Source organism: Apiospora kogelbergensis (genome assembly GCF_038363985.1).
Source record: "Apiospora kogelbergensis strain CBS 113332 chromosome Unknown utg000001l_segment0_segment0, whole genome shotgun sequence".
Lineage (NCBI taxonomy): Eukaryota > Fungi > Ascomycota > Sordariomycetes > Amphisphaeriales > Apiosporaceae > Apiospora > Apiospora kogelbergensis.
The window spans coordinates 1,223,718-1,235,666 of NW_027117418.1; the positions used below are offsets into that span (position 1 = coordinate 1,223,718).

The following is an 11,949-nucleotide window of genomic DNA, read 5'->3' on the forward strand; positions in this document are numbered from 1 at the left end:
ACCGGGGGGAGACCCGCTGATCCCTGCATCGCCAAGACAGACTCAACGGACAAACACCATCTTTGTCTAAGTATGGTAGAAACGTCATTCGCAATCTCTCAACACCCAATACTATCCAGCTCAACCCAACCCTCCGTACGACACGATGAAGGCCTTTGCGACCTCGACACAATAAGGAGTTCGTGTCTCTCTCCTCTGCGGCTTCCCGCACATCCTAAGATTTCATTTTTACGGGATATCGCTTGGGTGATTTTCTTTTAAATTGCATGTGTTCATTTACGTAGCAACGTATGCTATTGTTGATTTCCCATTCCTACATCCGCCTACACGACCATCATGTCTGACACCGGCGCCGTGCCGCCGCCCACACCGTCGAATCCAGTCAATCACCGTCAACCGAGTCCAGCGATTCCCGTAATTCTTAACGAAGCAGGTCTCGACTCCCCCTCCTTTCGGGCCAGCTCGCTTCACTTCTCCGATCAGGTCGACGCTATCGAAAGGTGGCTTGATGCGTATGCCAAGGCCGGCGGAAAGCTGTCGCACGACGTCCAAGCCCTCGAGGCTACAGTCAACGAATACCTCTCCAAGATCATCCCTCCAGCCAACGTCACCTCGGTCGATCATGACTACACCGCCCTGGCGCTGAAGCGCCTTTCCGAAGGCTCCCGAGAATGGTGGACTCAAGTCGTGGGTGTGGCCAGGAAGATGGACACCATGTCTGCCGAGCCCATCCGCAACTTTCTGTCCAGCGACCTACGATCTTTCAAGGAGACCAGAAGAGCTTTGGATCAGACACAGAAAACATTCGATACAACGCTTGCCCGCTACTTGGGCCAATCCAAGACTAAAGAGCCCTCCTCACTACGAGAGGATGCGTTTGCCGTATACGAGACACGGAAGGCCTACCTGAAGGCGTCGATGGACTTCTGCCAGATGGCCCCGCAACTACGATTCAGCCTGGATAAACTTTTGGTCAAGGTCTCCTCGGACATTTGGCGTGAAATGAAACGTTCGCGGGACACTTCAGGGGGCTTTGCTAAATGGGGTCATGAGATGGACCGCGTTAAGGGCTGGTCCAAAGAGATGGAATCGACCGAATCGTCTTTCAGAAGGGAGCTTCAGGCAGCTAGAAGAGAAGTCGGTGAGATGACTCTGATGACATTCAAGCCGGCCCGCGAGCTGGACACTTATAGCGCCTCGACCGTGCCTTTCTTGGGATCCAAAGGGCCAATGAACGTCACCACCGAAGGGCAGACGGCCACTATCTCGGAGAAACAGGGTTGGCTCTTCCTGAGAACGCTCTCCGGAAAGCCGGTTCGAACCAACTGGGTCCGCAGGTGGTACTATTGCCGTGACGGTATATTTGGGTGGCTTGTCAATGGGCCACAAGGCGTCTTACAGGGTGACGAGATTGGTGTGCTGCTATGCAACGCCAAGCCTTCGGTTGCAGAGGAACGCCGCTTCTGTTTTGAGGTCAAGACTAGAACCCAGACTCTCATGCTTCAAGCCGAAACTCAGCAGCAGCTGATGGAGTGGCTCGAGGTTTTTGAGGTGGCGAAGAAGCGTGCGTTTGAAGCGAGTGTTGGTCGTGATAACTCGTCGCTACCGGGAGGCGTGGATCCGGCGTTTGCCATTACTCCGCCATCCATGCCCGAGTTCTCGGCCAAATCACTGGATGCCCAACTACTTGACGACGGTCCGAATAACCTCGACCGGGTCAACACGTTGGCCGTGCCCGGGTCCGATGCCGCTAGGCAAAGTTTCGATGTTGGCGCCGCTCCCAAGCGTTCAGCGACTGCCTTAATGACCCGTGAGGAGGGTGAAAGCGGCAGAGACCACGCAGCCCGTATCATGCAGAAGCTTGATTTACACAGGAAAGCCAATTTCTCATCGAGTACTGACACAGGCATCATGCCACCTCCACCTTCAGGTGGAATAGCCAGTCTTATCTCAGCTAGTCACGGATTGCTTCCAGGTTATCCTGCCCCTGTGATCGGCTCAGCGACGGCATCTCCTCGTCAACACAACCAAGGTTTTCCTGGCCCAGAGAACCAAGAAGGCAATCTAGCCCCCTACGACGCTGGCCAAAGCACCTGCTACGACTAGTCTGAGTAGAACAGCTGTGGTCTATAGTGGTGACCGAGCGCTCAATACCGATTCGGGCCAAAACCTGCCCACAGCCATCATGGCCAACTACTGGGGAAGTAATGCATGGGCCAGGCAATATGCGCCACGGCCGAGCCGAATCGACGCCAGCCCAGATGATCCATTTGGACCGAATACGCCCTCGATCAGGATGAGTCCAGCCACCGAAAATGGTGACCTGCAGACGCCCACTTCAGCGACGGCACACAAAAAGGCTGTTAGCATGGATGCAAAGATTATACCTCCGCCAAGCAGGGACAATTTGCCACAGGAGCAGTTCCCGTCCGGTTACCCCATTGAGTTGAAGACGAATGCTGCCCAGTTCCGTCTTCTTTTTCCAAGCGTGCCCCTTGACGAAAAGCTTGTGCTTGTCTTCCGAGCTGCTTGGAGCAGTACCTCTGATGTCGAAAAGCCCGCAGGGAACATGGCAGGAAATGGTCGTGTCTATGTTACATCAGACAACATGTACTTCTATGGACACCAGATGGGTCTTGTTATAGCATATACGATTCCGCTGGATGCGATCACGGAAGTGACGGCTGCACCAGGCAAGGACTGTGATTTTATCTTCCTGCACCTGAATCAAGAGATGGCAGGCAACAGCTACAGCAGAATCACCATCAAGACGTTCTTGGAGGATCTTGATTTGCTGCACTCTCGCCTCAATGTTTTGGTGGACGACCTGCAGGCCGAGGAGCCCATGGACGTGTCGGAGCTTGTCAGAACCCTCATCAACTTACAAACCAGCGAAGACTACGATAAGAGAAGTCCCAGCATTGATAGCTGGGAGGAGGTATCAGCGAACACGCCAGCAGATGATGGGACCGCCATGGGAAGAGCACTCAGTCCCAGAAGCGACCTTGCCTACAAGTCTCGCGGGCGGGGTTCACGCCGAGTCATGCCCAAACTCCAACTTCCCACTCACCCAGTTCACTACGAGCCAGAAGACATGCAACGGAAAGTGGCTGAGCGCCATTTCGAGATCAGCGCCAAGGCATGTTTCCACGTATTGTTTGGAGACAAGAGCTTCGTCTTTCCCAAGCTGTACTTCGAACGCAGGGCAAAACAGATCGCACAAGGACCCTGGATCATGCAGGAGTCTGGCCAGATGCAGCGAATATTCCGTTTCAACGTTCAGTACCACACCATGCTGGGTCAAGCTAGGGCAGAAGAAATCATGGACCAACAAACCATAGATATGTTCAGCGATCATGTCACATATGTTGTTACGCATATAAAGACACCATGGCACCTACCGCACGCTCGAGACTTCAAGCTGGTGACGAAGACCGTCATCACACACGTAGCCAAGTCCAAGTGTAAACTGGCTATATTTACCAAAGTTGTTTGGTCAAAGGCGCCGACGCTGTCCAAAAACATGATTGAACGTCAGGCTTTGGATGATGCTGCAGAAGATGCAGAGGAATTGGCCGATGTAGCAACCGACCAAGTACGAAGGATAGGACCGCATGGTCGGACGAAGAGGGCCATTCAAATATATGGTAATCTCGGCCAACAGACGCAAGTGGTTCTGTTCACCCCTGGGGAGAGCGAGGCGTCCAAGAAGGCATACATCAACCCACGGACCATCACGTCGATGGTCATAGAAACCGTTCGGTCTTTTATGGAAAGCGTTGCGTCGTCGCTGATGATGTGGACCTTTGCCGGCGTGAAGAAGATATGGGACATTATCTCTGCGCAGCGCATTATTCTGGCCGTATTGGCCTTTAGTGTGCTCACCAACGTGATTTTCTCATCTCAAGGAACATCGACCTGGTGGAATGAGCGCAAGGCGACGAAGTTCATGGGCCGCCTCGGCGTCGGTCCTAATGTCATGATGAGCAAGGCCGTATACTTGGTGGATCTCGATCAGGCGGCCAGGAGCTCTGCACTGCAGCCCAGTTGGCCGCAAGACAGCTATTGGTAAGTGCAGACTCATTCAAAGCCCACACGCCCTTGAACCCTCTGTCTGCAATGTTTCTAACCGCGGTGCAGCTACTCCACATTCCAGTCCATCGCAAATAGCAGCGACATTGATGCGCCGTATGAGGACACGGGTGCCTCACTCTCAAGCACCAGCCGGGCTACAGCACGTCGTCTGCGGCGTCAAAGGCAGAAGCTGGGGTCTTACCGACACGATCTGCTGGTGGCTATGCGTATGGTGAACAGCGTGGAGCGTGAGATGATTCAGTCCGAGTGGGAAAACTGGCTTCTCGACGAGAACAGCCGCTGTGACCAAGTCCGGCTCGCTCTCGAAGAGCCCAATACTCCCGACTCATCGTCGTCGCGCTCCAAGAAGGGCAAGGGCGGTGCCGCTGCTGGTAACCAAAAGGTCCTTCAAGACAAAGGTGACGACAAGAAACGAGAGGCGCTCAAGCTCTGGCATGAGGAGTATTGCGGAAGCTGCCAACAAGATCAAGAGTCTCTCTTGGCGGAGAGGGAGGGACTCAAGATGAGCTGAGGGGGTGACGGGTTTCTTCACTAGCCTACTACTACTTTACCTAGATATATACATGTCTACATTCTATATTAGTTATAATTAGACAGCGAAAATGCGCGTGAGCCAGTTCTATGGGCTTCCATTGAAACTTGCTCTTCGCTATTCTGTTTAATAGTAGATCCAAGGATATGTTACTGCACTCGTTCAAGACGGCGGCCTACTAATCACAAAAGTTGTACAAGGGGCAAGCAAGGACAGGAAAGAGAAGAATACGAAAACAGAGGTATGGCATGAGAGGCGGTTATGTCATAGATGTCGCAAGCAGTATTTCCTTCGTGTCACCCCTCAAAGCAGGCAGAGAAGTCATCGTGGGTGACCCGCAAGCCAAAACACCGGCACCCCGGAGTCCCGGCACGTCCACGGGGACTTGGCTTCTGGCTTCTGTGGCTAGCCCACGTTCTCCTTCCCTTTTGGGGCCTAGAAAGCATCTCAGATCTTGGAGTGCCATCAGCGATCAAAGAGCTTCTCCAGCTTTCAGCGCGCGGAGTGGGTGCTCCGCCGTTGACGTCGCCTGAGACACGGGGGAGATGCATGTTCAAGGCACTAGGCAGGCCAGCTAGCCAGTGCCCTTGCAGCAGTAGCTTCTAGCGCTTTACCGCCCGCCATCAAGTGACGTCAGTAGTTGCAATAGCTACTCCTTCTTTATACATGCTTCGTCCTCACAGCCAGTCCATCCATTTGTTGTCGCATTCTTATTTCAAAGAATAGCAGAAGCTACGTTGAATCAGCTCCACTCAGCCCAGACTAGATCAGATCAGTACACATTATTTTTGTATTGCCAACGAAGCGAGATCTTCTGGTAGAAACATCCCCCACCAACAACCACGAAATTGGGTGCAGCCTGAATTAGCCTTTGGCCTTACTTCAAAACTATATGGGCATCAATCTAGACACACGACTTGCATAACATATCAGCCCTCAGATTACCGCCCGAAACGACAACATGACGAGTCCTCACGAGGCCTTCAAGTCTCTTGGTCCTATCGACTTCGGCGAGGTCAGTCAGGACGACCCCAAGCCTTTCCTGACCGAGACCTTTGTCGATGCGCAATGCCTCATCGACTCGATACCGGGCTCTGCCGCAGCAAAGCAGCCACACCCGCCCGCAGGCAGACCTCGATCCGCGACCGACCCTACCGCCACTAATATTGCCGCCAAGGCGACGGAACGCGCCGAGAAACTGCGTAAGGAATGGAAGGAAGTGCAGCTGAACCCTCGCGACAATCCCTTGGGCGTGAGCGTGTATCGGATGGGTTCCAAGGACAAAAAGGGTGCTTGGTTTGCACGGAGAAGCGTTCACCAGGGCTTGACCTTCGAGCGTTGGAAGCTCGGCATGGAGACCGAATTTGCTGAAAGCCTGAAGGTACAAGGAGCGCCCGGTGATGGCAAGATCCGCGGCATCGGTGCAGACAAGCGTGCGGTCAACCAGACCATCGACGGATGCGGGAAAATGCAAGGTATGTTGCTCGCCTGGGCAGTACAGTCTCTGCCGACGCCAGCAAGTATCTTTCTAAACACGAGTTTAATATTAATGTATACTATAGTCTACCAGCTATCTGCACAATTCCCAGGCCCCACGACACCCAGAGAGTTCATCACGCTTCTACTCACATCCGATACCGCTGTTGACACGCCAGTCCAGTCAAGCTCGCGATATTTCCTTGTCGTCTCGAAGCCATGTACACACCCTGACTGTCCACCGCGGAACGAGTACATTCGAGGACAGTATGAGTCAGTAGAACTTATTCGGGAGATCAAGACTCCCAAGCCTCTGCGGAAGGTCCGCTCCTCCGTTGATCTCAGCAGGGATGAGATAGAAGCAACAAAAGGAGCTGCCACTGAAGCTCTAGGCAAAGAAGTTCTTGTCCGTTCAGCACGAAACGCTGCCCTCGCCAGCTCAGCATCAGATGTGGGGGGACAAGAAAGCCGAAAACGAGGCAAGACCATCAGCTTTGCAGGTACCGAGGATGGTCAAGAGGAGGATGACGATTCCGAGACAATGGTGGAGTGGTTAATGGTGACTCGCAGTGATCCAGGTGGCAGTGTGCCTCGATTCATGGTCGAGAGGGGAACGCCTGCTGGTATTGCTGGTGATGCTAAAAAGTTCCTGGATTGGGTTTCGGCGATGAAAGTAGACCACTTCCCGGACCACGACGAAGTCAGCAACCAAATCAAAGACGAGGCTGCTAAGGTAGAGGAAACGATCCCCCACGAGCAGCAAAAGCAAGCTCTGACGACGGAGCTTTCACCGAATATTATCAGGAGCCAGGAGGATGCAGAACAGGCGGTTACTGGCTCGGGCGGCATATATGGTATGATCTCGAACGCGCTTGGCGCCGCCGCCTCCGTCGCCGCCTCACGCCTACCGAATCCCTTTGGGTCAGTAAAGGGCGGGGACACCGAGGCTAGCTTGTCTTCATCGGACTTGGACGATGATACATCATCATTACACAGCTTCCACAGCTTTGGCTCGGATGCCGCGCCGGAAAACCCTATGACTCTGGCAGATGGAGCAGTTCTCACGCCGTCCATCTCTGCCCACACCGGGGATGTACAGTCTACGCACTCGTCCGAGTCCGTCACGAACAAATCTAACGCCCCCTCCCACAGCGAGAAGGAGCTGCGCAAGCTGGAGCAGCGTCGGGCTAAGGCAAACGAAAAGCTCCGGCGGGCCCAGGAGCGAGCGCTGGCTAAGAAGGAGCAGGACGCGCAGCGCGACGAGGCGACGATCGCTAAGATGCGGGAGAAGCACGAGCGCGAGGTGGCTAAGCAGGAGGCTAAGTACCGGCGCGACATGCAGCGCCTCGAGGACAAGAAGGCCAACGAGCAGCGGAAAGCCGAGGCGCGCCGGCGTAAGCAGCTCGAGCGCGAGGAGAAGTCCAACCTCTCCATCGAGCTGGACAATGTCCGCGCCGAGCGCGATGTGGCCCTCAAGCAGATCGACTTACTCAAGGAGCAAGTGGGCGACCTGCAGGCCCAGAACACACAGCTAGTCGCCAAGCTTGGGCGTCAGAGCAAGCCCGAACTTGTCCGGGGTGATACGGAACTCACGCAAAGCACGGTGAAGAAAGCTGTCGAGGCTTCATAGAGCGAGTGACGATTAAACCAGCGCCTTGACGACTGACGGTGACAGTTTTTCCTTTTCTTCTCGTACATGTAGCGGGTCACGGAGCGAAATGATATTGCTTGTTCAGCCTTGTTGCTTTTGGATGGATCCTCTCACATGAAGCATCCGAGTTGCCATCCTTTATACTGTATAAACTAGACATGGACATACGTGGACAAGAAAGAATACGGGAGATACATATGCAATGCAAGCACGGCAAGAGCCGTATTGCTCCCAAACTCTGCTTTCCATCATACCCGCGTAGCCTTCTATCGTGAACACACGCGGCTTATTAGGGTAGAAGTGACAATTCGTTATAACTCACTGCCATGCTAATGCCCAAGAAGACCAGGGTTGGCCAATAACACGGGTTTGCTGCATACATGTACCTAGTTTAATCCTTCTAGCGGAATCTATAGCCACCCGAGTTTTAGTGTTGATTCCACTCGTCGAACGACTACATATCCCAACTAAATACTTTACCGTATCTTCAATCTCAGCAGCTCTGAGCAGTCCCTAAGGACGAATTGACTTTTAGTCATTGGCCTCTCTCTTTCTTTTTCCCCTTTTTCATATTGATTCTGCCTTGTGGTTTATATACTTCTCTCTCTTTCTGTCTCATATTCTCCCGCCGAGATACTTCAAGCCAGCCATCAAGATGGAAGAGGGAGGAGGAGCCTTGCTCCCACCACTACTGCACAGCCTCGAGCATTTCCTGACGCACAGAGTCAGCCCGGCGCAGCTCTGCCAGACGTTCTTCGTCTTAGCCGCTGCAGGCGTCCTCGCGGTCGCAGCCACGCCCGAGTCGGCTCGGCGTTTGTTGCTGGAATATGGCCCGCGTCAAGCAAAAACGCCTCCACCAGCCGCTGCAGGCGTTGCTACTAGCAAGGCAGCATCATCCAGCCACTTCACGGAACTCATTGCATGGTTCACGTCAATGGGAAATATCCCCCATTCATGGTTTAAACATTTTTATATTCTGTCTGTCTGCAGCTCCCTATTCTGGGCGGCACAATACCTGTCCAATGGCGTCATCATCACGTTCCTGGCGCAGGCGCAGGCTGAGAACCTGAAGACTTCCATGACCACAAACCAGGCCGTGCTCACGTGGCTGCTCATGTTTATGCAAGGGTGTAGACGGCTATTCGAGTGCTTTGCCGTCCTTCGACCGTCTGCGTCCAAGATGTGGATTGTTCACTGGGTACTCGGAATGGCCTACTACGCGTGTATGAACGTATCCGTCTGGATTGAAGCATCAAGTGAGTGCCTGCCGTTCAGCCCCACCAAGTTTTTTTTTCATGGTGTGAATGCTCATATACCCACAGCCTCGCTACTTCAAACGGGAAAACTTTCCTTCGAGTTTGAGCAGCCATCACCCAACGAGGCCATCGGAACGTTGCTTTTCCTGGTCGCATGGATAATGCAATATAGATGCCACAAGTACCTCGCCAGTCTAAAGAAGTATTCGTTGCCCGAAGATGGCATGTTTGCTTATCTGATCTGCCCGCATTACACATGCGAATGCCTGCTGTATCTCTCCCTGGCTATAACGGCGGCCCCCACAGGCCAGTTATACAACCGGACGATCATCTGCGGGCTGTTGTTCGTGTCAACAAACCTTGGTGTGACAGCTGGGGACACAAGAAAGTGGTATGCCGAAAAGTTCGGACAGGACAGGATACAGCATAGATGGAACATGGTGCCCCTAGTATATTAAGGACATGTCCATTGCAAGTAGCCTTGTTGCTGCTGTCATCACATGTTTTATCGTTTCTGCAAAATGGAAAATTTATTTCCCAGCTTAGTAACCTTCAGAACATCACGATAGGTCAGGCTGGTGCGGGTGCCTCGAGAGTTGCGGCCTTCTACAAAGGGTTGCTTGGACCGGAGGAGACCCCAATTAGCGACTGTGGTTTCGGATAGGTCTAGGGTCCTCCTCGACATCTGCAATGCCGTGCAAGTAGTCGGTGTAGAGACCTTCGGTTGTAATAAGCAGGCTCCGTGGCTCTTGCAGCACACGATAAACCGGACTGGGGTCCAAGGCGCCGTCATCTTTACTCTTGTATATGTCCAAAACGAGGCTTGATCCTAGGCTCACTGTGCAAACTATGGGGTGATACGCTGCTCCGTCCTTGTGAGGCATGATTCCGATACCTGGGGGATACTCATTGACAAGTACGTGATTCGGCCGGGAGTGCGGACTGTTGGAAAATATGTGGCCTGCAAGTCCGTCAGGAGAAACGGGAATGGATTGAAGGCGAGAAACGACTGGTTTGTTCAGCCAATCCGGTAAAGGTGCATCGACTAGACGGTTCTGGATGAGCTCGGACGGCCAAGTCTGGAGACGACGGTGTGTCAGTTGTGTCCACCTAGGCCTGGGGACTGATACGATTTTATCTAAGAGGGCGCGCTCCTCGTCGGCAGAAAGGAAATTGGGTATGTAGTAAGCAGCAAGAGGCATGTCCTGTATGCGAGCATCGTCAAGAGAGGCCGGGAGGAATACGTTCTGGGAAGCATCGATGGTAGCCATCACGACCAGATTTGGCCGGAAACCCAAGACAAGGCAAGGCTCTGGCGAGGACTGTGTGTTAGGTGGCGCCTCGATGACATGTGTCCTCGTGTGCCCACGGACGTCGTCAGGCGGCTACGGTAGAGAGAGAGAGAGACAGAGAGAAAAGAGTCCAGACGCGTGGTGGCGGCGTATCAAGGAGCTGAAAGAAACAGAACCGGTGTCGATACGTTGTGTGAGTGATATTCAGTCCGACTTTGAGTTGCGCATAAAAACGGCGACGTCAACAGTACGAATTGCAAGAGGTGGATGGTGGGTTGGGTCGGTTTGACAGTAATGGGGACCTGAAGGATAGAAACAGGGTCGGATGGGGGTTGGGGGCGAAGAAGGGAACAAACAGGCCAGCGCAGCGGAAGAGGAGAAGAAAAAAGAGTGCGCCTTTTTGGGGGTGTTCGGGGAGCGAGGTGTGGGATCAGCACAGGCTTATCAGTTGCAAAAGAGCAAAGCGACGACGCGAGTGGGTGGCATCCAGCGGCATCCAGTCTTCCAGTCATCAGTGGTGAGTGGCATCCAGTGGCCTGCAACCTGGTGGCATCGAATCATCAAAACATTAAAGGAGAACTCGAGGTGGGCTCTGCTCGGCCGGGCTGATTGGCCACGCCCAGGACAAAAAGTGGCAGCAGAGGCACGCTAACTGCACTAAGGCAGGCAGGCTGCTGCAGGCCGAGCTCGGGCCATTTATGCTCTGCAAGTCTGAGGTCTGGTCTGCCTGCTGCCCAGAAGTCTGCCTGCTGCCTGTGTCTGTGTCTGTCTGCCTTCACTTTCACTGTGTCTGCCTTCCGCCTCCTTGCCGGCCTAGTCCCGTCTTGCCCGTCTGCCCGCCCGTCCCTCCTCTCTCGTGTTCACTTTCTTTCTTCATCGAAGTACACACGTGCCCTGACGTGTGTTGGTGGTGACTCAGGTTCCGGCTCGAGTCTCGTATATAATTTCCTGACTAGCCAGACAGGTAGGATAGTAGGAGCTTAAACAGACCAAGAAAGCCTTCCATCATCTGTTATACCTGGAAGCCCGAGAGCGTATACCCTATCCTGTTCGTTGGTTCTGCCCACACAGCACAGCGCCGCACAACACAACAACAACAACAGTCAAATGTATCATTGCCGAGCAGTGTGTTTCGTGATTGGACTGGCTGCGTGTCCTAGTCCTATCCAGAAGTACATGGCCATCCCCTGCACCTTAGCCTTTCCCTCATAGGCCCTGGTCTGCCTAGCCAAGTACACTAGTTAGCTGGTTACTCCCCTACTCCCCTACTCCCCTACCTGCTCCCCCATGCATCTCCTCCCAGTGCCAGGTAGGCCTACTCGCCTTAACCCTTCTCCAAAACCAACCCGACCAGGAGTAAAGTCTCTTCAAGGCAGCCCATCGAACCGAACTATCACTCCCTCTCCTGTTGTTCACTTTCGACTTTCCAAGACACAGTATTACCCGCCCCGACAGCAATTCCATTCCCTCCTCCTCCCCCCAACCAATTCTTTTCTACTTTACAAATTCGACTTTTTCGTATCGCCGCCTGCATTCGATACTGTGCCAGGTGTTTGTGCATTTATTCCGTGTCTCGTTTCAATCTGGCGCCACCCTCCCTTCCAACCCTTTTCCATCGATTCCATCGTGTGTGTGTGTGTGTGTGTG

General features: G+C 53.4%; 5 protein-coding genes across 5 annotated transcripts; 4 read left to right on the forward strand and 1 right to left on the reverse strand.

Moving 5' to 3' along the window:
- Window positions 1-336: 336 nt before the first annotated feature.
- PG998_000403 (PH domain-containing protein C19A8.02) lies at window positions 337-2,106 on the forward strand (the record flags this gene model as incomplete). The annotated part of the gene is made up of 1 exon (XM_066867221.1): window positions 337-2,106. One exon carries the CDS (start codon window positions 337-339, stop codon window positions 2,104-2,106), a length of 1,770 nt encoding a protein of 589 aa, XP_066735636.1.
- Window positions 2,107-2,185: 79 nt separating this feature from the next.
- On the forward strand, window positions 2,186-4,606 carry PG998_000404 (PH domain-containing protein; the record flags this gene model as incomplete). The annotated part of the gene is made up of 2 exons (XM_066867222.1): window positions 2,186-4,068; window positions 4,141-4,606. 2 exons carry the CDS (start codon window positions 2,186-2,188, stop codon window positions 4,604-4,606), a joined length of 2,349 nt encoding a protein of 782 aa, XP_066735637.1.
- Window positions 4,607-5,588: 982 nt separating this feature from the next.
- On the forward strand, window positions 5,589-7,733 carry PG998_000405 (uncharacterized protein; the record flags this gene model as incomplete). The annotated part of the gene is made up of 2 exons (XM_066867223.1): window positions 5,589-6,102; window positions 6,190-7,733. The coding sequence occupies 2 exons, from the start codon at window positions 5,589-5,591 to the stop codon at window positions 7,731-7,733; spliced, it is 2,058 nt and encodes a 685-aa protein (XP_066735638.1).
- Window positions 7,734-8,409: 676 nt separating this feature from the next.
- On the forward strand, window positions 8,410-9,468 carry PG998_000406 (uncharacterized protein; the record flags this gene model as incomplete). Its single annotated transcript, XM_066867224.1, has 2 exons — window positions 8,410-9,010; window positions 9,077-9,468. The coding sequence occupies 2 exons, from the start codon at window positions 8,410-8,412 to the stop codon at window positions 9,466-9,468; spliced, it is 993 nt and encodes a 330-aa protein (XP_066735639.1).
- Window positions 9,469-9,515: 47 nt separating this feature from the next.
- Window positions 9,516-10,281, reverse strand: PG998_000407 (calpain; the record flags this gene model as incomplete). Its single annotated transcript, XM_066867225.1, has 2 exons — window positions 9,516-9,658; window positions 9,729-10,281. 2 exons carry the CDS (start codon window positions 10,279-10,281, stop codon window positions 9,516-9,518), a joined length of 696 nt encoding a protein of 231 aa, XP_066735640.1.
- Between the last annotated feature and the right edge of the window lie 1,668 nt (window positions 10,282-11,949).